General features: G+C 31.6%; 1 protein-coding gene across 1 annotated transcript in view; it reads right to left on the bottom strand.

The window, feature by feature from the left end:
* Positions 1-26765, bottom strand: part of LOC132750442 (kinesin-like protein KIF28) — a gene marked incomplete at its 3' end in the record, with an annotated part of 61457 nt that overhangs the window by 6504 nt on the left and 28188 nt on the right. The window contains 12 exon segments of the mRNA XM_060740431.1: positions 9688-9816; positions 11871-12038; positions 12323-12592; positions 12976-13269; positions 14709-14796; positions 17390-17413; positions 20047-20203; positions 22807-22953; positions 23859-24004; positions 24626-24831; positions 25322-25428; positions 26620-26698. Coding sequence (XP_060596414.1) covers positions 9688-9816; positions 11871-12038; positions 12323-12592; positions 12976-13269; positions 14709-14796; positions 17390-17413; positions 20047-20203; positions 22807-22953; positions 23859-24004; positions 24626-24831; positions 25322-25428; positions 26620-26698 — 1815 coding nt within the window.

Here is a 26765-nt window from a genome sequence, read left to right as displayed (position 1 = left end):
TTTAAATGTCTTTCCTCAGGTAAGACAGCTTGTTCTAATAATAACAGGCATTGATTGTATTGTCGGAAATACTCTGTCATATTAATTTTCTTGTTCAAATCCATATATTTCATTGTAAATTTGTAATAAGTCTTCTAAAAGTACAAAAGTATGTTCTGTTTTGTTCTGTCTATGTAGTAGGTGTGTTAATGAGGGAAGTTTGTTTGCCATTTCCTGATTCAGTCAATCCCTTAACACTAATTAAAGAAAGAAAAAAGCTAGCACTGTTTTCAAGTCTGGTGAATATTTAAATTTTAGAGGCAAATTTCAAAACTTTTTTTACATTCTGTCACGTACGCCATCAGTACTTGTTACATGTAACAGCCAGTAACTAAATAAGCACAAAAGTCTGTTAGCTGTAATTTCTCTAGTAATTACAGTCAAACCTGACTAAACAAATGCCATACTATGGAAATACAAAACATGACCTATAACAGACAAGTGGTCTTTATTTGAAGGTTTTTATGTTCTGTTTGATTAATCAATTCAAAGGGAGTCAAGGAGTGACCTTTATTTACAGAGTGATCTTTATTTGAAGGTGGTAAATTTTAACACATGTTTGACATTACTTTTCACATGTTTGACATTACTTTTAGTTGAGAATTACAACGGTTCTACCCTTCCTTGAAAATAACTTTTTCTCTTCATTAAAAAAATATATCATGATAATATTAATTCCTGAAATGTTTTGTCAATAAAATCTTCATATCTTTCATGTAACAAGTCAATTAACTACACTTATCTTAATGGCAAAAAAAACAGTCCTAAGTTGTTGTTTTGGTTTTTTCCAGCATTAATGAAACTTGAAAATCATTATGGAGCTTATCTCAACAAGATTTGAGAACAGGTTTTAGCATATCTTAGTAATCTTGCTTATCAAGAAATAAAAAATGGCCGATACATCTTTTCAGAGGCTTATCTACACGGAACAAAATGTAGAGCTGCGAATGTTACAGGAATAGCAAGAAGGAAGTAACTTGTTCTCGTTGGCAAATGCTTAGGAAACCTGAGTTTATAAAAACAGAAAACAAGAAAAACAGATTAAATTCTTCCTTCACATGTTTTTTTTTTTCTCATGACAAAATGATTTTGTCACAAGACCACTATCCTATTATTCAATATTGCCCATTAGTAATTGCTCCAGATGCACCCAACCCCAAATTTCATGTTATTTAAGGTCCAAATTACCTTTAAAGGTCAAAATTACTAGTTAAGGTCAAATTATCCATTAAGGTTGAAATTACCAGTTAAAGTCCAAATTACCTCTTAAGATCCATGAATAACCTGTTTAGGTCTGACTACCTGTTAAGATCCAAATAACCTGTTCATGTAAAAAACCCATTAAGGTTGAAATAAACAGTTAAGGTCCAAACTACCTGTTTAGGTCCAAATTACCAGTCAAGGTCAAAATACCCTGTTTAGGTCCAAAATACCTCTTAAGGTTTGCATTTCATTTTTTTTCTCAGACACACATAGTTAAGGAACCTGATTAAGCAACTAGCGCTTTGTAATTAAGCTGAAAGAGACACACATGATAACACTTAATGTCTGTAACAAGATTCAAACCCTGAGGAGTTAGGGACAATTGGTTTCAGAGACTAAGATCTTAACCGCTCTGCCACATAAAGGCTAACTAATTGACATTTGAAAATAAAGCTAAATTGTGACTGTCATGATATAATTTAATAGTATGGACACAAAGTAATTAGTGATGATCGAGCCATTGATAATTAAGTCAAGAGCTAAAAATGTCAAGGTTTTTGTTATGACTACCTACATCACCTTTACCAAATATAAACTTAAGACCAAACATTCTTACAGAATTCCTATAACACTGCATCACAAAGGTATATAGAAACCTTGTACAAGACCTAAATATATTCCGGAATATTTATAATATAAGGAAAAGTATCCCTAAAATTCATGAAATGCTGGATTAACAATTGTTAAGAAATTAATAGTCCAAAAAAGGTTTATAGATACCACATCAAACTCAGACTTTTCCCAGAGAATTAATTTTTATAATTATGTTAGTTCATGTGTGTAACCTGTAAATAGCCTAGGTTAAAGGATAAGACATTGATGAAAGAGGACATAGTCAGTACAGATGTTCTAACATAATCTTACATTTTTATCCATAGATCTCTTCTGTTGCTGTAGAATCTGAAACCAGTTCATTATGTTCGGTACATTTATCTGTACATTTATCTCATCATGTATATGCTAAACAATTCCATTTATTCCCTTCATAACCTTATTTAAATTTGCCAATTTTATCTCTGCCCTTATGATTGTGCAGATTTTCCTGAATTTTTAAATTCCCCATTTTCATCATCTGCATGTTGAATTTCATTTAATCTTGAGGGAGGACTGGAGGGTGTTGGGGATATTTGGATATCAGCTCACTTTAATATTTAGCAAAAGAGAGCTAAAACTAGTAAAAAACAGCAAAAATTTGACAAGACTATTGACCCTCTCTGGAAAACTAATAATATGTCAATCTCCCTTCGGAATATGCATTAACTCTTGTCAAAATTTTTAAGACTCCTTCTAGTAAAAAAAATCCTGGACCCGATTTTGTGAGGCTTAGTCAAAATTTGCAAACAGTATAAATTTTGCTGGGTAAGGCAAACTTGGAGTTTTCCATTGAAGCTATTGTACATTCATTTTATCAACCGCATATCCCTTTTGGGGCCTCACACAGAGAGAGGAAGCTGGCTTATCAGCAACACTGGTCAGTGCAGATTTATCATTAACACTGTGAAGTCTTATATTAACGAGTCAGACATAAAAAGTTAAAATATTAGTGTATATTTAGATAATAGGACGATAGATATTCAGATTTATTTGGTAAGAAAAGTTTGTTTTAAAATGTTGTACTTCATTTTCAGGAAAATTATAATGCAATGAAAAACTTAACCGATATTCTCGGAAAATGGTTGACCTAATTTCAGGCGCCATTATTTATATCACATAGACAAAGGATGCAAAGTATGTTTGCGCTTTCCTTAACGGAACATTTATGCGCGGCCTTAGTGCTACATTGCCGTACGGCAGAACGAAAAAATTTAGTACGAAACATACATATATCGTTGCACCGATGAATTACATCGAGTTTGCATACTTCAGAAAAATTTGCATAACGCACATGTATACCACATGAAACAGAAACTTATTTCTGTAACTTTTCATTCATGTACTCTTGAATGCTCGTCATTGTGAGCAAAGTCTTTTATTGCATTCGTACTCAAGTTCGATAGTACAGAGCAGACTGGTTTACGATACCAAGCACTATTGCGTAAAACGGAATGTTTTCAAATTTACGAAAAGTTACATAATTACGAAAAGTTACATAATCGGTATTTCGGTATTTTCACCGATCTTTAAAAAAAAATTTGAGAATACGTAGATCTATATCTCCATCGATCTTTGGCAGGTATTTTAATGGACCGATCTATTTATGGTCAAAAAATTGTAACTGAAATATGATTATGTTCAATTTCCAGATAGCCATACAGACATGAGTACAGATAGTTCAGAAAATTCGCTCGTGGGCGGAAATGACGTAAATTGCGGAGGAAAAGAAAGGGGCCCAAAGCAGGGAAATGAAAAAATGGTCAACTTTGTAGAAAAAGGGGAGCAAATCTTACAAAACTTTCAGAAAAACTATGGCAGAATTATCTGCCCAGAGCAAGAAAATAAACAGTGTTGTAAACACCCGTAGAACAATTAAAGTCCGACATGGAGACTATAAAGTCACAAAATGAAAACTGGACAGGGCACAAGTTCTGGCCATCCAGAAATAAATATACCCACTGAAAATGATGAAGAATCTGATTCTATTCAAACTTACTCAAATTCAAAAAGGCCAGCGGAAGAGACAAGCTACCAAAGAGCAAACAAGAGAAATAAGTCATCCCACACTTCCATCAGTTCAGATGAAGATGACTCTGATAATGAAAATGTAGACGATTTCTTGTCATCACCGAAACAAAACGACACTAAAGATTCCGAATTACTTCAAGAATTAGAGGAACTATTTGAAGAAAAGGAAGTTACGGGTGGCCCAGTCTCGGAAAGGTTAAGCAAAATTGTAAACAAATCACTGCGAGCAGAAATTGATGAAAAGAGGTTGAAAGACCTCAAGGAAAAAACATCGAAGACCAGTCAATACAGATCAACTGCAGACCCCTGGGATAGAGCCTTTTATATGGAGGGACCTCCCAACTTTGACCAAAGCAATTGATGCAAAAATGCAAAGAGCAGTGAGTGATATGTCAGCCTGCCTGGTTTCCAATGATCAGAGCACTGGACGTTATCCAAGAAGCTGACAACTATGACAGGAAACAGGTAAAAGACTTGGTCGGGGACAGCTTCAAGATGTTGGTTTATACTATATCTTCGACCAACAAAGCCAGAAAAGACAAACTATTGAAGGATATCCAACCAGCATATAAAGCCATGTGTGCAAAGTCAAAGACGTCTGCAACTCTTTTATTTGGCGACACACTGAAGGAGGACCTGAAAGTTGTAGGTGAAAAAGCACCAACATATCACGTCTTACAGCGCTAAGAAGACTTCTTTTTTAGGCAGACGACAAGTCCCTCAACACAATCGAAATCATCAAGGGACCTATTACAAAAAACCTCAGATGCACAAACCGAAATCAACATCAACCAAGACCATATGGGCAGGCCTTCCAACAAAAGAAAGCACAACAGACAACGAGACATCACAAAAAATAAATGTAAATAACAACATATCAAATCTGACAAATACCACTGACAATTTTGTTGCAGGAAAAACAAGAAATTATTATTTAAACTGGAAATCACTTACAAATGATAAGTGGATACTTCAAACTATAACAGGTTATCACGTAGAATTGGCCGAAACACCCTTTCAACATACAATTCCAAAAGCATTATCATTTAATGTGTCGGAGCAAAATTTAATTGAGTGTGAATTAAACAGATTTCTTAATTGCAACATAATTGAAAAAGTAGATAATATAACACAAAGAGATGAATTTATTTCAAACATTTTTATTAGACCGAAAAAAGATGGTAAAATTAGAATTATTCTTAATCTTAAACAATTTAACGATAGCTTTAATGGAAAATATTCACTTTAAAATGGAAACATTACAACATGCAATCAACTCCATGCGAAAAGATTGTTTTTTCGCATCTGTAGATCTTTCTGAAGCATTTTACTCCATCCCTATTCGAATGCAAGACAGAAAATACTTCAGGTTTATTCATAATGGTCAAAAATACCAATTTTACCGCTTTAGTTATGGGTTTAACCACATCCCCAAGGGTTTTTACTAAAGTCATGAAACCTGTATTTGCTTCTCTCAGAGGGAAAGGTCATATTAGTTCAGCGTACATAGATGATTCTTGTCTACAAGCATCTACGTTTGCTGAATGCCAGAAAAAATGTCTCAGACACAGTTAAAAAACTCATGGATTCATTAGGACTGACAGTTCATCCAATAAAATCAGTTTTGATACCATGTAAACAAATAACATTTTTTAGGATTTATATTGTGTTCTGAAACAATGTCTGTAAGGTTAACCCCAGAAAGGCAAGAAGAGTTGATAAGTCTTTGCGGTTCTGTTCTTTCAAAAAGGTTTTTAACAATCCGCCTTTTTGCTAAACTTATAGGAAAAATGGTAGCGGCTGAACCAGGTGTTGAAACTGCCCCTTTATTCTATAAGCCTCTAGAAAAGGTCAAAGACAAATGTATTAAAAGGGCCAAAGGGAATTTTAATAACTTCATGAAACTTCCAGAAACAGTCAAACCAACAATAAATTGGTGGATAAGAAATTTACGAACAAGCAAAAAGCTTGTGTCTCATGGACAGCCTAAATTTGTAATTTATTCTGATGCCTCGAAAAAAGGATATGGGGCTATAAATAAAACCACAAATGCTACAACAAATGGTCAGTGGTCTTTGGCAGAACAAAACTTGCATATAAATATTTTAGAATTGAAAGCATGTCAGTTAGCGCTAACTTCATTATGTAAAGACACTACTCAGTGTCATATCAGAATTTACATGGACAATAGCACAAGCTGTGCTTATGTTAATAAATTTGGCGGTAAAACTGATGAATTAAATAATCTGGCCCGAGAAATTTGGATGTGGTGCATAGATAAAAATATATTTTTAAGTGCAGCACATGTAGCAGGAACTGAAAACAATGAAGCAGATAAGCTGTCAAGGAAGTTCAATGATGACTTGGAATGGACACTGAAAACACACATTTTTGACAAAGTTAAAGAACAGTATCCAAATATGTCAGTAGATCTGTTTGCTTCTAGACTTAATCATAAGTTAGAAAAATATGTTTCTTATTTACCTGAAACAAACAGTATTGCAACAGATGCATTTACATTAAATTGGATTGATGATCTTTATTACATATTCTCTCCTTTCAGTCTAATACCAAAAATACTAAAGAAAATAGCAGAAGACGAAACCGAGGCAATTATGATATGCCCCATTTGGCCAACACAAGTTTGGTGGCCATCCCTGACAAGACTGATCAGCGGAAATTGTTACCTTCTGCCACAACCTCAAAACATTCTTCACCTACACCACACAAACCAAACAAGCTTCATCCGCTCAAAAAGATGAGACTAGGTTCTTTTCAGGTTATCAGGCAATCCCTCAAAAAACAGGGAGTACCTACAGATGCAATCAATATCATTTTACACTCATGGCGAGATTCAACCAAGAAACAATACAACACATATATTAAAAAATGGTTTGCTTTTTGTGGGGACGTATCAATCCCGTTCGGCCCTCTGTAATTCCGTTCTAGAATTCTTTTTGACATTACATAAACAAGGTTTAAAATACTCTGCATTTCAAACTGCAAGAGCTGCTATTAATAATTTGACAAAAATATGCAGCAATTTAGATTTCAGCGATAACAACTTAATAAAACGATTCATGACCGGCATTTTTGCAGAACGACCTAGTCTGCCAAAATACACCACAATATGGGATGTAGACATTGTCTTCAAATACATTGAAAGTTTACAGAACACAACTCTTCTCCAATTATCATGTAAACTATCGGTCATTTATTTACTTTTAACAGCACAAAGATGTCAAACGTTACACCTGTTAGAGCTAAATGACATTGAATTTCAAGGTGACAGTGTCATTATTCCGTCAAACCATATATTGAAACAAACAAAACCTGGCAATCACCTTCAGAATATTGTGCTTCAAAAATATGAAGCCATTCCTTCAATTTGCATTGTAAACACTTTAGAAGAATACATCCGCAGGACAAAACCTTTAAGACAAAATGAAACAAAATTATTGATCAGCACTCAAAAACCACACAAAGCAGTATCACATCAAACAATTTCACGTTGGGTAAAACACATTTTAATAAAGGCAGGAATTAATAATAAATATGGGCCACATAGTACCAGAGCGGCTTCAACATCAGCGGCTAGACTACGTGGGGTGCCTCTAACAACAATCGCTAAAAACAGCTGGATGGAAGGGGGCAGAAACATTTGCCAAGTTTTACAATAAAACCATTCAGGAAAAAACAGTACAAGAGGCAATACAAACAAGTAAAAAAATGATTGTGTTAAAATATATCTTACTGAGCAAAGAACTTTGACAATCTGAATCAAGACTTAGTTATTCTAATATGTTTATAACAACACAATTTTCTTTGCTTTACATAGAACAGTAATAATTAAATGTTTAGTTAGATTAGAAAATATGAATTGTTAGAACTTACTTAGATGTTAGATTAAAAACAATAACAACAACATATATAGTTCTTTTAATTTTACCTTTCATTGATAGGAAAAATTGAATAATTTTAAATGCACTAAAGAATCAACTCTAAAATCTCTGTGTGAGGCCCCAAAAGGGATATGCGGTTGATAAAATGGAAAGATTAAACGAGACTTACCTTAGGAAGTTGAAGTTTGATCGATATTTTATCAACCGCAATCACTTTTGGGATCACACACCCACCCAATTGCCCACCCTGTTAAATATGTTTGATTCTTTATGCATTATCATCACTAGATCATGTTTAAAAACTTGACATGATCTGATGATGGCTCTAAAGACTGACCAGTGTTGCTGATAAGCCAGCTTCCTCTCTCTGTGTGATCCCAAAAGTGATTGCGGTTGATAAAATATCGATCAAACTTCAACTTCCTAAGGTAAGTCTCGTTTAATCTTTCCATTATTTTACAACATTACCATGTGTAAATGCTATGCTTGCATCTACTCTGTCAACCATGACCCTTCAATTTATGTCATCAGAGAGTCAGTAGGGTGGCCAAAATGGACATTTTTTACAGATTTATGAAGAATATACTAGATATTGGTCTACAGCTAGGCAATTATCAATTATAGAAATGGCTAACTTAAATTGATACATAAGTGTGGCGTAAATGTCAGTCAAAAACCTCAAAATTATGATTTCAAATGCCAAGTTTTAAGTATTATATTGATTATTCATTTTTGATAACTTAAGTGAAGACTAGAAGAAATTTTGGAAATTAACAATTACACAGAAGAGATCAAATTATAACACAGAATGACAAAATATGCGTGTGTGAGTTTATATCATTGACACAATGAGTGCAGAAATTAAAGCATTAAGAAAACAGCTGAAGCTTTCACGTCACACACACACATATACACTGAACACCATTATTATTTTGTGACCATTAAGATATGCATCTACAATTCCATCGTAAAATACTTCAAAAAGAACACATCACATAGTTATGACAATATTCTCGCCCCTCGGTTATCTGTGAGTTTGTTAATAACAAAGCATAGTGTTAACGCCACAAATCTTTGCACATGTGTCTTACATTTGTTTGTTCTGATATGGACTGAGAACTTTCTATGGGTGGTATTAAAGGTTTATTTAAAGACTGCTGTGAAGTTTTACGCGACAGTCGCAGCATCTAAAAACATAACAGATGGAACGTTAAACAAATGTCTCAGCATCTAAAATCATAACAGATAAAACTTCAAACAAAGTCAGGCTTTCAGAGCTTTGAAACAAGACACAAACTGAAAATTACAGATAGAATATAAAACCTGCAAATAATATCATAAAATTAACATATCAAGTTAATTGTTTTACGTTTTGTGTAAAATAACTCGTAACTTAACACATAGCTGAAAAACTGAAATAAACATGGATAGAGATAAAAAGATGACAAAAATTAACTAATAAAAATCTGTTTTTTCTGCATCAAACATCTGTCAGAGTATTCTCTCCTTATTTCTGGAATGCTTTCTAAAAAAAGGATCTGAAATACTATGACTGTACATGTAGAAAAAATCTTCATAATCTTTTCCTCAAAACATAAACTGCTATTGTCCCTGTTAAAGGAAACCAAAACAATATATCAGTATTATAATTATATCATTAACATAATTATAAATAAACGCAATCTTCACAGCTAAATATAGCATCAATATGATAATCACAATCAGTTCTCATAAACATCATGATTATTTTAGCATTTTCTTTATCAAAGTTTGCTTTCTTTTTAGAAAAAAATCTAATGCATAATTTACAGTAAATAATTTTAAATGCAAGTGCAGAGTTAAAGTTAACACAATGATTTACCTGGTTTAAGAGATGTACACGTGTTTTAAGACGTGTGCCAGTGCTATTTGCCACAGCAGATACGGCACGGTAAAATGGTTCAAACTGTTTCTCTGACTCGGGCTTCTTGTCCCATTCTTTACAGATGTCCTGAAAATTGTAAATTAAATTAGTTGTTGCTCAAATTAATAGCCAATCAAACAAGAGCTGTCGGTAGGACTGCAAGTGCTTGACTATTTTTCAGTACTTGATAGTAAAACTAGACCCTAGACAATGGAAAATTTGCCTGATAGTAAAATGAGAGCAGGCCTCGACCGTTGGTCCGAGACCACCTGATTTTGGCAAGGACCACCTAATCTTAAAATGCACTGGTCCGTCGGACCACTTGAATTTTCTGGTTTGTGCAAGGCTCATTTGGGAGAATGGCGATTTGGTCAAAAACATGTTATATATATTTTGTTTAAAACCATTTGTCCTATGAACATGTATATGGTTCATTAATAGATTAATCTGATAAGTTAAAGAAGGTCTTAAATCATCAATAACTTTCATTTTAAGTCGCTAAAATTTTGTCTATGCAAGTTAAAAGAGTTAAGAATTTGTGATATTAAGCTAGGTACAAATTGCATTCAAATGATGCTTGTAATGATGCATCGTCGGATTACCACGGTGGAACCTTTAACATTTATGTTATGTTACATGTTAATCACACGTGGGTATCCGACGATGGTAATTATGATATTGTATGGGATACCGTATGAACTTTCAATTTCATATACATGAATAATAGCAGCAAACTAAAGGAACTTGAGAAATACATCAAGTTATTTGCTTTATTTTAACTTTTTAACGCTAAGAGATCCATTTCTTCCAGAGTTAAAATTACTTTTTTTTTAAATTTTTGATAAAAGGTTAAAAATACTCAATGTAAAAAATAAATATCAACAAACAAGCAAGGGGCGGTAAAAATTCTGTATTCATAATAAATCTGTGAGAAAAATAAGCTAAACTATAGTTATATATAAAGTTGTTTTTATTTTTTATCCTTTAGATATTTCCTTGTTTTAAGATAATTTATTAGTTTTTATTAAATTGTTAATCTATAAAAGATACATGTAATTATCATGATTATAAGACGTACCACGTATCAGCAATGTATATTGGAATAACATTAAGAAAAAAACCCAGACACAAATGGTTTCACTATTCCCTAACTTGAGTTGAGACAGAAATCACTTCAATATATAAGTTAACACAAATGAGAGCCCTGTTGTGTATTTTTGAATGAGCTATGAAAAAAACAACAACAAATAACTTCACGACAGAATACCTACTAACTTGCTCTCAGATAAAAATATATATCTAAAATGTCTGTTTTCTTTAAAGCTTAATAATACATCTTTGTCATCAATTTTAAGCATACTTTTTTCTAAACTTACAGTAAACTGATATAATAATAATAATTGCATGACCACTTGACTTCTGGAAGGACCACCTTAATTTCAAATCTAGTGGTCCGGCTTACCACCTGATAAAAAAGTTAGTGTCGAGGCCTGGAGAGCATGCATAAAGTAGAATTTTATATGTTCCAAAAGGATCATAATTATGTCAAAATCCAAGTTAGGGTTACAGGCCTTGGATAGTGACCTCCTATTATGCACTTAAAAAAGTGTGTTAAGTTTCAAGCCATTCCTTTTAGGTACAAGTTTCAGAAATACCAACTTGCACACAAAAACTTAACCAAAGTGTGACGCCAACACTGACAACAGTACTAGGGTGAATACAGTAGCTCTCCCTATTCTTCAAATAATCAAGCTAAAAATGTATCAAAATCTTGTTTCTCTAATTAACAAAAAGAAAACGCAACACAAAAACACAAATTACTATCTTTCATCAAGGTAACTGTGCATGTATCTAAGTTGTTGATTTAACCTGTTTTCATATTCAGAAAAAAAATCCTTGTAAAAAGTTATCCATATGTAATGTAAGTGAGAATGTTCCATGTGACAAAAATAGAAAAGTAACAAAAGGGAGATAACTTCATATTGCATGTGTCATAGGATCATTCTTTTTTTTGTAATGCAAGGGAGACAATCAAAATCAAACTGTTTTCATTATTAAGTCATGGTTATCTTTGTGCATCATATGTTAGATTTAATGTTTGTTACTAGTATATAAAATCCATTTTATATGTAAAATTTTACCTGCATCCTTTTTTCCTTTGAAGCCAGTCTTTCATATTTTCTTTGTAATAATAAAACCTCAGTTTTCAAGTGGGACTGATCAGATGCTGTTTCTAGGGCAAAATGTGTGTTCCGTCTTGCCATATTAACACTAGATGGCGCTTCACCCTGGTCCATTTGTCTCAATTCCTAAAGATAAAGTTAAGCTCCTTTTGAATTCCTTATTATAATATCAAGTGCAAGTGGATTTTTGATACATTTATTGTTAGCCTAATAATATTTAGTTAAGCTCCTGTAAAATTCCTTATTATAAAAACAGGTTTCAGTGGACTTTGGATACATTTCATGTAAGCCTAAAGATAAGTTAAGCTCTAGTTGAATTCTTTATTATAAAAACAAGTGCAAGGAGACTTTTAATACATTTCATGTAATGCTCATGCTCTACAGATATTTTACCATACTTAAATACTTACTTTTGTTGAATATTTTAGGAGTTTAGGATCCGGCGTAGCATCCTCCTGGGTACCATACACCAGGAACGTAATACATCCAGATTCGAAAAACTCTAAATGCTCTTTTGTTACTTTACCAAAGGTAAACACTTTAGAATGTTTGATATTGGGTTTGAGAGTATTTTTCATTAATGGAGTCTCTGTTAATTTCTCGTCTTTATATACACGATATTTCACTTGAATTCCTTTAGAAAAACGTGTCTTGTAAACTTCCGCACTTCCCACTGTTACCTAAAATGATCAAAGAAACGTATCATCATTCATCTTTTTTTAAATTTTTAGCAAAACATAGTCTGATCTAACAGAAGAACACTTCTATCACTTTTTAGTTTGATTCGCTCGATGACATTAACATATTTTTGGTCCTATCTTGGTGGTCTGTCTATTTAATGGGCTTACTTGGATACCAGTAATTACCAATTTTTCCACAAGTGACCAACTACTGAATCCCATATGATTTCTGAGTCAGGGGGGAGAGAAACAAAATGAACATACGACTCGATGTCCAAGATCAATTACAGTTACACTAAAAACAAATCGGAAAATAATTCCCATTTGATCAGGTCAAGTTTCCAATTTCTGGAAAATTATTTATCATTTTGGACAAAACTGACCTTAAAGTGATAAGGTTTTTCCAGCAGTTCATGTGGGTCGTCCACAAATGCATCCTCCTCCAACTGTTTGCCGTCTTTCTGACACGGGGTCACGTGCACCTTAATAAATCCTTCCTCCTGGCCCTTATAGTCTGTGATTGTTATTTTGTCATCAAAGTCGAGTGCGTATGAAAGTGATTGCAAGAAAACATTGGCTGAGCCGATCAAAACATCTTCGGTTGGTTCCCAGAATGGATCTTGTTCTTTTGGTATTTTTGAGATGTCTTCACCATCTAAAAATTTCTGGTAAAGGTCCTGAAATAACAAAAATGAACAAAATTTAAACTTTATAACAAGCAAATCATGGTAAAATTGACATTTATGGAAAATTCTATTAAAAAATGTCTATATATATGATGATGAATTTAAAGAAAATTATCTCATAAAAAATCAAAAGAATCATGGGGAAATAACAGTTTTTGCACTCAATTAAATGAGCTTTAAATTTACAATGGAAAGAGATGATAAAAAATGAACAAAAGTTAATGGATCACATGGATTACTATAAATACAACCTCAGATCTTGGCTCACTGGTTGAGAGCACTTTACAGATAGCAAGTTTGATTCCCATGTCGCATGATACCTTTACAGATGCACAAGCATCTCTCAGTTAACAAATTTAAAATATTCATAAGAAAAGAAATAAGCAATTGCAATTTGTAGAAAAAAAAGTGATTTGAAATTCTATAATTCTCACAAATCATGATTATCTTGGTTTAAACATATTTGTTCAACAAAACAATTAACAAGTGAACAATAATTTACAAAGTACATTTTGGGATTGGGCAGAAAGCTATAAAGCTTATGAATGTGACCTCTCCCATGATTATCTTGAGGTTTATTAACCCTGACATTACTAAATAACTTAAATGAACTTGTTCACTTTTCAATCTGGACAAAACCATTCATCATTTTTACAAAATAATGCAAAACATGTACTGACTCAATGGTAAACAGAACAGACCATGAGCAGATGGCATGAACGTGCTGGCTGAATTTAATCGGCACTGGTTACATTGGTAAAATCTCTTCCACAGGCTTAGAATAATTAAAAGCAAATATATATTTATCACATAAACCACAGCACAGGAGTCTAGTAAAGCCATTTATTAGAAACAATATTTCACTAGTGAAATAAGACTTTGACATCATTAGCGCTATATATAAACATAGCGTTAAAGCGTGCAAATGTTATGATTACACTATAGGCATGTCAATGAAAAATGATTCATTTTAACTGTAAACCTTTCTCTTTTTGAATATGTGATAAAGAGAAAATGATATTCGTGTAGATTCGATACTAAATTTATTGAACTCGTTGAATAAAACAATATAATGCTCGCCAGAGGCTGGCATTATATGAGTTTATTCACCTCATTCAATAAATTCAGTATAATTAAACCTATACTCATTCTTTGGTTTATACAGAATTTATTTTAGTTCGATTGTGTAGGAAGCTATAAGCTTATAGACACACTTTTGAATCCGTTCCTGGAACCAACCAGTACTGAGCAATGAGTGTAAAGTTTCTTGCTCAAGGAAACAACGACTTGCGGGGTTTGAACCCATAAGGCTAGCGATCATTAGATTACTAGTCTGACGCCTTAACCACTCGGCCATGCCACCACTTACTCATTCTTTATCCTCTATGTTAAAGACTTCAAAATAAAAACTATAAAGACTGTATTGTAACCTGTATAAGATATCTTCTGTTCATGAATTTACCACGTTCCCATAACCATGTGTTACCATTGAGTAGATTCTTCATCTTCACCATTACTCTGTAATTACAATTACATCATCATTACTAACTTGACAATATGATACATGTAGTTGTAATTTGTAAAAGTCAGTGTTCATTTAAGAAAGTATTTACAAAAATTAAATTTTGTAAGACCTTCTGAAAATTCAATTTGGTAAATTATTAATAATGAACACTTTAAAATGTGTTTCTTACCTAAAATTATTTTTATGAACGATTTACAAGCCAAGGTAAATGTGTTATGATTCATTTGAAATACTGCAATCCTATTGGTCAAAATATAATTTCAAACATATATTTTACTGTTTTCAAATATATACTAAAAGAATTATATGTGGTACATTACATGTAATGTGGCTGATAATAAATAACATAACAGATATCTTTTGACCATTAATTGTTAGCCTTTTCGTGTAATTTAAAGACAGAATTAAAATGTTTTACTGTGAAAAGAAAAACATTTTAAACAAGGATTATAATATACCTGTATGCATGTATATAATTTATGTTGGAAAAAAAGATGCTGAAGCTGGCACATTGTTAGTATGATATATCTAAATTTACTTCTGATCAAATAATTTAGCTAAAATATATAATTATTTATATCTTTTATCTCAATGAAGAAAAAAAGTTAATAAAGTATATTGAATATTTGCATTTAAAAAAAGTAAGGTTTTTTATGACATATGCAACAATTAGAATTATTTTGTATCAAATATTATATTGAGTAGCTTGTAATATAAATTAAGAATTATTATAACATCAACATGTACAACAATAGAAACAGAAAATGAACAAAACTTGATAAGAATGACAATATATATGTACATTTGAATTGTACTTGGTCATAATTCTTTCCTTATATAGCATATGATAAGTTACAACACTATAAATAGAACAATTATTGATCTTTGAAATTATACACCAAATGCATTTATGTTTTATCTTTCTATAGAGAGAAACATGCATACAATGAAGCCCTTATATTACATATCCTACATCTATTCTTTGTCACACTGGTATCATAATCTTCACTAGAACTAACAAAGCAAAACATTTGCACTACCAAAATAAAAGTCCTTTCTCTTTTCCAAATTAAATTATTTAACCCTTTCCCTGATGTATAGACTTATATTAGAATTGATATCATCAGGCTGGCCGCTGGCTCTATACTGGTGGCAAAGTCTAATCACTTATGGTTCTTGCAGGTCAAGATTTGATTTATTTAATTCTGTAGCATAAGCTTACTTCTATGGCACATAACAAATGATAAGCAATTATATTTCCGTCCTCATAGTAAATTAAACACATTCAATCATTTACTTTCTCTCTTCTTTAAGTATCAAATTTTATAGACTCTCAAACTTCAGTTTTATAATTTTTATATTGTTAAATATTAATGACAACCGTTACAATGTGCATTTTTACAACATTACTGAGTACAATTTAAAAGCATAAAATATTGTTATAAACTATTCATTCATTTTCCAGTCAGCCAATGAAAACTGTGTTCCAAACGTGAAAGATGTTATTTTTCTAATATTTTAGTACTTATTCTAATCTATTCTTATTAATGTCATAGTCATCTAACCACTGCTGTAACGTTAAAGCACATTTTACACAAAAGCAAATCTCTCTAACATCCAAGAACTTTAACTTTTCTGACATTCAATAACTTACTTTTCCGACATTCAAAAATCAGACTTTTCTGACATGCAAATACTTTCTTCTCTGACCTTCATAAATTTGCTATACTGGCAGTCAATAACTTTTATGACATTTAAGAACTTTACTTCTTCGACAGTCATTAAATTTTCAGACATACACTATCTTTTCTGAGATTCAAGAACTAAAATTCCCGACATTCAAGAACTTACTTGCATTATAACTACAAGCAATAAACTTTATGACATTTAAGAACTTCATTTTTTCCATCCTTCAATAACTTTTCTGACATTTAAAAACTTATTTTTCTTACATTTAATGAAATTTTTAACATCCAAGAACTTTCTTTTCTGACATTCAAGAAATTTCTGACATTCAAACACTTAGTTTCCTTTTTCTAAAGCTATTATTACTTACTTTCCTGACATACAAGGTACTTACTTTCCTGACATACAATGTACTTACTTTCCTGACATACAATGTACTTACTTTCCTGACATACAATGTACTTACTTTCCTGACATACAATGTACTTACTTTCCTGACATACAATGTACTTACTTTCCTGACATACAATGTACTTACTTTCCTGACATACAATGTACTTACTTTCCTGACATACAATGTACTAACATTTTTTGACATTCTAACATTTCTATGACACAATTATGACATAATATAATATCATCTTTTTCTAGAAAAGCAGTTAATATGTTATACAAACCTCAAAATTATAATATTTATGAAGAATTTTCTAGTAGTTTCCTGTTATTTAAAACAATTTGCTGTTAAAAAATATATTAAAAATCAAGTTTACCCATGCAATGTTTCTTAATAACTAAACATGCTATCCTAGTATTTAGAAAAAGACCTTCAATCCTGAATATTCTAAGATTAAAATGTATCTACCATGCTTTCAGAGTATATACATATAATAACTGACTAACCTGGCCGTGAGCACATTATTCACGCTGCATTTCAAGATGTATAGAATCAAGATAGTGATTGTAACAGATAAACTATAACCCATGATTACATCAGTATCAATGAATGTTTCTACGGTATTATAGTTTAAAGGAACTCAACTGTGGTTTTTTGACATGGCAGGACTGAAAATATTTTCTGATAAACATCTGGATCAATAACTTATGTGCATTGAAATTTTCAGATCATTTCACCCCAACCTTTTATTGTCCAGATAAAAATTTTATTGTTTAAAATGACCCAAAACTGAAAAGCATTACAATGCTTTTTACTCAAATCGGTGTATGAATCGCACAAAAATCAATATACCATTTAGTTCTGAGTATATTTCTATATAGTATAATTTTTAAGTAATTCACTTGATTTATGTAAAAAATTCAAAAAATTTTTTAGGCTTTTTTTACCTCAGTGGAGCTCCTTTAAATATAAGATATAACATTCTTTTTATCATTAAATGTGTTATAAATTTACCATCTGAATGCCACAAAGAGTGCACAAGTTTCCACATATATTATCATAAAGGTTCTCATTATGACAATTTTGATATGAATGTACCTTGTATAAATTATATCATCATTTAAGTAAAAAACTTTAAATTACACTTATATAGACATGTGTATCCAATGAAATTGAAGGAAAAAAGCAACAATTATTAATTTATTGAAAGAATTAGTTCTCAACTTCTGAGATACAGATTGATTGCCCTTTGTAAAATGCAACATTTTTAAGGCAAGTTAACTTTAAATCCTAAAATTAATCATTGTTAAATAAGTAAGAAAAATATGTCTATAGAAATTAAACAAAAACAAATTAAATGATTTGGTTTGAACAAAGAACACACCGTATTACCGGCGCCAGTAATGACAGATTGCTGCAGTGATAACAGAAATCTAAAATCTACCGATTTATACTACTAAAAATTTGGCTGGTACATCTATATATTACGCAACAAGGACAATTTCATTTGCTGTAGACTCTCTATGCTTTGACGCAGCAATCTGTCATCACTGGCGCTGGTAATACAGTGTGGAAAACATAACAGGAGAAGGTAAAAGTGTCTTGTGCTTTTGGGGATTCATAAAAGAAATCTACGAATATGTGCCAGCATTTAATTTTCATCTAAGTCAATCAAGCGGCTACTCATGTCAAAGTGCAAACTCCACAGCATTAGCACTTCAAAGGGAATGGTAAGAAAATATTTAGAAATATTCCCTTCACATGAGTTATCATATTTAAATATGCTTTTATTCTTATCCATTACTAAGCAGACAGAGCAAACCTTTCAATTTCTTGCCCAAGACTTAAAGTACACATACAGCAGACTCAAACCTGAGCTACCAGACTTATGGTAAGATTGTGATGTCAGTCTTACGATAAAAGATATTACAGAACATTAACAACATCTTATGTAACAGTAAACTTAGTCAGTTTTAAAGCAAATTACATGTAAGTAAAATGTATACCTCCTTTAATGCAAAGCAAAGTGATTATAAAAGAGAAACTATTATATATCATTGACTGGTAAACTAAAACTAATCTGCAAATTTAAGTAACTTAAAATGTAATTCAGTGCAAGAACTTAAATCATTATAAGTGTAAAACCTCAATTTTAATCAGTCAGTGTATAGAATATAAAACATGCATAGGTTATGTATAATTAAAGTAATGCAATACAATATCTAAAAGACTTGCCATTTTTGAGGATCATATTGTAACAGTTAAGTATTAAGATGGCGATAAAAGCATCTAAATTTGAGAAAAAACCTATACAAGTAATATGAGCCGCGTCACGACAAAAGCAACATAGTGCGTTTGCGACCAGCACGGATCCAGACCAGCCTGCGCATCTGCGCAGTCTGATCAGGATCCATGCTGTTCGCTATCAGTTTCTCCACTTGTAATAGAGTTGGTAAGCGAACAGCATGGATCCTGATCAGACTGCGCGGATGCGCAGGCTGGTCTGGATCCATGCTGGTCGCAAACCCATTATGTTGGTTTTGTCGTGACGCGGCTCATATCGTTTAAATATGAGAAATCTAATTCTTAGATTATTATGAAAGAAACACAGATCATAGCCTTGTCTGAAATAAACATCTGTAAATATAACTGTGTGTGTGTGTTTTAGTTTATCTATACTCACCACCGATTGCCCATATGGAGGATTCCTCCAAAAGAGTATTAGTCATTTTACATTTTGGAGAATAGTGCAAGATACAGATACATGCCTCAATTCCAGAAGCTTCTCCTAGTTCTTTAGCATGCCAAGTTTTGAGCACTCATACACAGAATGCCGATTTAAAGTATCATCCGAAATACTGATCAATAACTTTAGTTTGCCAGCCCGGGAAACAAACCCACAATGTCAAGATTACAAGTCTTGCGCTCTAACTGATTAGGCTTATGCTGGCTGATCCAAAGGTCTATGCTTTGCACACTTACATGTACCCCAGCTTATAAAGATGTATTTTTGTTGTTCCCTTTCATCTTTACATTCGGATAATAAACTTAAAATTCACCAAAGGTTTCAAATAATAACTATTTTCAGATATATACATAAATGGTGTACTTGAAGTAGAGAAAAACATAAAAAATATTGTTAAAAATATATACTGAAACTTACGATGTACTGTTTTGTGTACCATATGTACTTTCCTGAGCTGCTGCAGAGATTAGGACAACCTCAAATGACTTCTGTTTATTCAATTCTTCTGACACTGCATTTACTTCTGATACCATTGGTAAAATTTCCAGAACTTGTTCTTGAGCAATCTGTTGATCTAATCAAATACATCAAATTTTCAATTACAAATGTATGTCATCTCGTATTAACAAATCTTTGAATTTTTCAAAAAATGACCATAACGATCCATTTTATTTTTCATTTCTAAATACTTATAAAAAAAATCTGAATTTGATATAACTTAGTTAATGCTATAAGTGTATGAAAATAGAGTTATTTTAACAATTCCACTCAGCAAATATATTATAAATTGCTTTTAAAATAATCTGACAGATAATTCTTGAGGATAAACAGTGTCATACATTGTACATCCTTTTAAATACAATCCTTACTTGGGTTAGTTTCTGCAAACAGGCATTAAAATATGCTTGTATTTTGCTTCATGCCATACATGAGTTTGCACATATATTTTATAAGGATGCTTGTATATTCAGTGTGGGTGTAGCAGATAAAATAGTGGGTGGAGTCAAAGGGTTAGGTGGGTGGGGAAATACAGTCTTTTCATATTTATTTACTGTTTGTACAAAACTGGCTGCAAGCCATGATGGCAAACAGTTCATTATACTCCATGCACATGAAAATTTATTGTGTCCAGTGTAAAACACTAAATTATACTTAAAATAAGATCACCGATTATCTTTTGCCTTGTCCGATCTAAAACAGTATAGTATAACTTTACGGTACACTGATGTAATTCTTTGAAACCAAAAATGAACATTTCAGTAACTGTATCATTTTAATTCACTTTTCAACTGTAAGGATGTCATAAAGAAAATTTAATTATGTCAGAAAACAACACTAGGCCTCACAGGCCTGACCATACATAAAGACAGGCTACTGCTTGTAGAATAGGCATTAGGATATATAACAGGAAATAGCCCAAAAAATGATCATTATGTATCAATGAAGCGTTTACAACATATTAGTAAATTAAGTAATGAAAATACATGTATACTTTGGTTTTTGCTTTCAATTCAATCACTTTTAGTTAAAACAATAACTATCAAAATCTAAATTATATCTATCAAAATCATTTCCAACATTATACACATCATGCACTGTCACCATTATATTCAAATCATAATACATGTGATTCTGAGTTAAGTAAAAACAAATTCTTCTTTCCTTTTGGGGCTGTCTTAATTATCAACAGTATTGAGGCTGTTCAGATTGTCTTACTTATCAATACTTAATTGACACTGGTCAGGTTACCTTACTTTTCAACTATATTTATGCTGTTCAGACTGTCTAACTTATCAATAGTATAATTGACACTGTTCAGATTGTCTTACATAATCAGTACTCCTAACATTGCTTTAATCTATTAAATTAAAGCCAACAATTTATGGAGGATCAATTTAACTTATCAGAATGTTTTATCTTGAATTATTATATAATTACAACAATCTTAAAGCTGCATGATGCTAGATGGCAGTGTCACATATTAAATATTAAACTCAGATTATCCTCACATTAGACAGAGGCAAACAAAAATCACTCAGTCCTAATTATCTTTCTTACCATGCTAAGCATTCAGTGTCTGTTTTATTTAACTTGGTCTTCAGTATCTATTTTATTTTTCATTTTGCCCTCGGTATCTATTTTGCTTCACTTGGCCCTCAGTATCTATTTTATTTCTCTAATGAGCCCTCATTATATACCTTTATTTCACTTGGCCCATTAAAGCATCTTTTTTTATTTCACTTGGCCCTTATTAAAAGCTAGGTTTTCATCAAATTTAAGAGCTGCCTGGGACTGATTTCTTTAGCACAATGCAGTATTTCATACACACAGTGACTGGCATATGTGTTTTGTGAAGCAATCTTGTTATGTAAGCATATTTTATACATGAAGTTATACACACAATCATATAATATAACATCACATCAACATTGTATACAAACCTTTTGTTAATTCTAACCAAAAATGCAAATTATCAAGATTAATCAAATATCTAATTTATAATTTTAAAAATGTTATAGTTTCGAATAAACAGAATATTGAATTTCTAACTTAATATGTTCATAAAAAAACATAACAGAGACTACAATTATGTACATGCAATTAAAATTTTCAAGAGTTTGATTTTTTGTTGATACATGTTTTGTGGTTTTAAATTATCTAAAATTTCTTCATATTTGTGAATTAAGTAAGTAAAATCTAGTTAAAGATTTGTTTGCATTGTATTTTCTGTGTTTACTTAGACGAGTATGCTTTGTATTATAATGATACCTGGTTGAAACATTGTGTTTTTAATAAAATAATACATTTTTAAACTGGAGTTCAGATTTCTATATTCAAATGTACATTCTATATAAAAAAAATGTTTAAAGAAATCTTAAAAATGTATTTCAGTTGGTAGTGTCATTTTTTTTTTAAATCATGATTGCTACTATTATTTACTTTATAGATATGATACAAGTCATGAAGCTTTTAACAAATATGTTAAGTTTATTTCAATCAGAGGAATCATTATTGTATAGCACAATAAATATGATAAAAATACTTTTGACATGTTATATGACCATAATAGAAACCATTATTTGCTTTATAACCATTGCCTAGTCATTTGGATTAAATAATCATACAACTTTGGCCATATAACATGTCAAAATATATATAACTAATAATGTAAGATACCTTTAGACAGACCAGCCCCAGTAGCTGTGGCAAATCCCTTTACTTGTGCAATCTCTTTCTGGGCAAACTCCCAGCTGATTTCTGCAGGCAAATCTTCAGTTGTCTCCGTGTTCAATGGGTTCATGAACACATACAAATGATTAGATCCTGAAATAGTTAACAATTACATTTATTTGGGCTCATTAACACATACAAATGTTAAGATCCTGAAATAGTTAACAATTATATTTCTTTGGGTTTGTGAACACATACAAATGATTAGATTCTAAAATAGTTAACAATTACATTTATTTGGGCTCATTAACACATACAAATGTTAAGATCCTGAAATAGTTAACAATTATATTTCTTTGGGTTCGTGAACACATACAAATGATTAGATTCTGGAATAGTATGCAATTATATTTCTTTGGGTTCATGAACACATACAAAAGATTAGATCTTGAATTAGTATGCAATTATATTTCTTTGGGTTCATGAACACATACAAATGGTTAGATCCTGAAATATTAAACAAATATATTTCTTTGGGTTTATGAACACATACAAATGGTTAGATCCTGAAATAGTAAACAAATATATTTCTTTGGGTTCATGAACACATACAAAATGGTTAGATCCTGAAATACAATGTAGTAAACAAATATATTTCTTTGTGTTCATGAACACATACAGATAGTTAGAATGTGAAATAGTAAGCCATTTTAGCAAATATATTACTTTGTGGTTCATGACAACACCTATGATTAGATCCTGAAATAGTATGCCAATATATTTTTTGTGGACTTTCTTTGAATCAGGTTGGTTTATAATGTAAAATGAAATATGAAAAATTCCATTGCTGTCTCCCACCAAGTACTTTATTAACAGTGGACAATGTCATGTTTTTTAGATAAAACATTTGAATATATTACAGAAATCTTCATTCATATTTGCAGTCTATGATCACATAAATATGCCGATAATTATAATACTGATTACTACAGAACAGCAGATACCTGCATCGCAACAGTAAATTATCTACAATAAGAATGGATCTTTATCATACATACCAAAGAGAAGTCTGTCTTTGTGTGTAAGTTTTGTCTTGCCTGTCACCACAACACCATTAACTTTAGTTTTAGATCCGGACCCAGCTACAGGTTCAAGCTCCACTTTTCCTTTATTAGATGTGAGGACAGCGTGCTGCTTTAGTATACTGTTTTATACAAAAAATGTTATTGTGTTATCTTTTATTATATTTGCTACAATAGTTTCCTATACAAGGAAAGCTTATTTGAAATTTATTGTTTTTATTTGAACATGAATTATTTTTAGAAAATATAAACACTTTTGGTTACAATCAAATTTTATGTAATACTATGTGTTTCTAAAACTTTAGATTTTTTATGACACAAATAAACAAGAAGGAGCACATTCTGAGGTAATAGTAAAACATAGAAATCTCTGTAATATATCCTCACTCATTCTTAACAGTACAACTTCCAACATTTGCATCTTATCTAAGAATACTATGCTACAAAACGTCAGATAATACAAGCATAAATATAATAATTTTCAGAAGAATCATGCATCTAAATGTCTTATTTCATATAATAATATCTTAAAAAAATTCTTTCATCTCTTTCTGAACTAAAAGATTTTTATTACATTATTTAAGTTTCATGTTGATCAGAAAAAAACATAATTTCTACATTTATTCAATCACCAAACATTATCTTTATGCAATTATTCTAACATCCAGTCACTGATGGTTTCGTTTTTTTCAATTACAGCACTCAACCTAAATAATATCAAATAATTTACAAGTCAATATTACCTTAATCCACTGAGACAAATATCAGGTAATTCTTGGGCATCTTTTCTGCCTATCGTTGTTTTTCCAGGTTTCAAGAAGTGAACTATTACCCCTGACAACATGGGATCCTCGTTCAAGTTGACAAGATGTACCTCCCTCTGTCTACGTGAGACGTCGCCACGCCCCTCCGAATCTAACTCTTGAGTCTCTCTCCTAGCCTCTGCTAACTTAAAACGTAAATTTATACAATTTATACAAGCTGAAGTTCATAAATGAAAATTTTTAAACATAAATAAATTTTACAATTTATACAAGCTGAGTAAACAGTTTAAAGCAAAAATAATGTATAGTTCATACATAAAAAGTTTTGAACATAAATAAATTTTACAATTTATATTAGCTGAATAAACAGTCTTAAGTAAAAATAATAATTTTTTTTATATATGAAATGTTTTAAACATAAATTTTTCAATTTATACAAGCTAAACTAACAGTCTTCTATTTTTAGAAATGAACATTACCAACGTTCTTAATAGCTCTCAGAATGGTGTTTTTAGGAAGGCTTAACAGTATTATGATGCACTTTTCCAAGATAAAATTACTGAAATATTTAGTTAAAAACAACACAGAATTGTTTTTTTCCAAAAAGAAAATAAAAGCTGAAGGCCACTTTAATGAAAATGTATTACTGGGAAGTATCGAGGGATCAATACAGACCTTGTTATCCCAATCACCAGCAGTTTCTTCATCAGCAATCATCTGTTGATTGGCCATTAACTGTGCTCTAATCTCATCCTCCATCTGCTTCCGCATCTTGTCTATCTCTGTAACAAACAATAATACCTAGATATTGGCTTTATTCTATACTTAAAGGTATATACTTAATTTTCTAAAAATTTCAAAAATATATTGCTTACCAACTATCCTGAACAATATTTTAACAACATAATTGGTTGTTTGTTTTTCTATTTTTTTCGGCCAGTTTTAACACACAATGCTTTTTGGTCATTTCTTAACTGTTTATCCTACCTTAACCACGTCTCTGGATAACTTACCAGAAATTACTAATTTCTCAGTAAGTGACTGACCACTTATTGCAAATGATATCTGAATAAGCAGTGAGAGACAAATGACATTTTGACAAGAAGCAATGTCTGAGATCAATTGCCATAAGAAATTTTTGCTGGGCCCAAGAATCAAACTTAAGACAACTGGATTACTAAATCTAATGCTCTTCCTATTTAGCTAAGCAGTTTTAACAAGATAAAGTGTATGTATATTTAACAATATTTGACCAACCAGTCCGTAAACTTGCATTTTGCCCGAAAGGCCATGTTTTATTTGTTATATTATACCGAATCTAAATCCTTTCATTCTCTTGTTTTTGCTGTCTTTTTTACTATTATTTGCTTTCAATTGTTCTGTATGTGAAATATCTCAAACCCTAGTCGGATTTTGTTTTATTATTTTCAAGCGATGCAGCAAACAATCATGCTCTTCTTTTAATATTCCATTTTTGTTAATCAAATTAAATATTTAATTTTACTAGGCAAAAAAACCCGGACTTTAAGAACTTCACAAATTGTATAAATAAAATTTATAATTAAATTAAAGACAAATCATGACTTTTGATCAACATGTAATAAATTTATGTCTCTGATAAAGAGGCGAATCGCCTAGCGTCTGTTTGTATTTGAGTTTATATTATGCTCTCCACCGGTTGCTCATACGGGCAAGTCCTCCAGAAAAGTATAAGTCATTTTATATTTTGGAAGATAGTGCAAGATACAAATGAATGCCCCAATTCTAGAAGCTTCTCCTGGTTCTTTATCGTGCCAAGTGTTTAAGCACTCATACATAGGACTTCGATTTATAGTCACAACCGAAAAACTGATTAGTAAGTTTAGTTGGCCAGTCCGGGAATCGAACCCACAATGTTAAGAATAAAATCTCACACTCTAACTGATTGAGCTCTGGGCCTGGTTCATGAAAGGTTTGTTATATATTATACTGACCTTCAGGTGACATGCCAGCTGCATTCTGTACGACAACACCTCCACTCTCCATTGCTTTCTTCAACCTTTCATTCTCTTCCTATATGTTATAATTATACAGCTAATTTGCATGCTAATATAACAGGTAATTTCAGTTACCTTACAGT

This window comes from Ruditapes philippinarum, unplaced genomic scaffold, assembly GCF_026571515.1.
Source record: "Ruditapes philippinarum isolate M1 unplaced genomic scaffold, ASM2657151v2 ctg397_1_1_1_1, whole genome shotgun sequence".
Lineage (NCBI taxonomy): Eukaryota > Metazoa > Mollusca > Bivalvia > Venerida > Veneridae > Ruditapes > Ruditapes philippinarum.
Note: the sequence above shows the minus strand (reverse complement) of the source record. Positions and strands in the feature narration are given on the sequence as shown.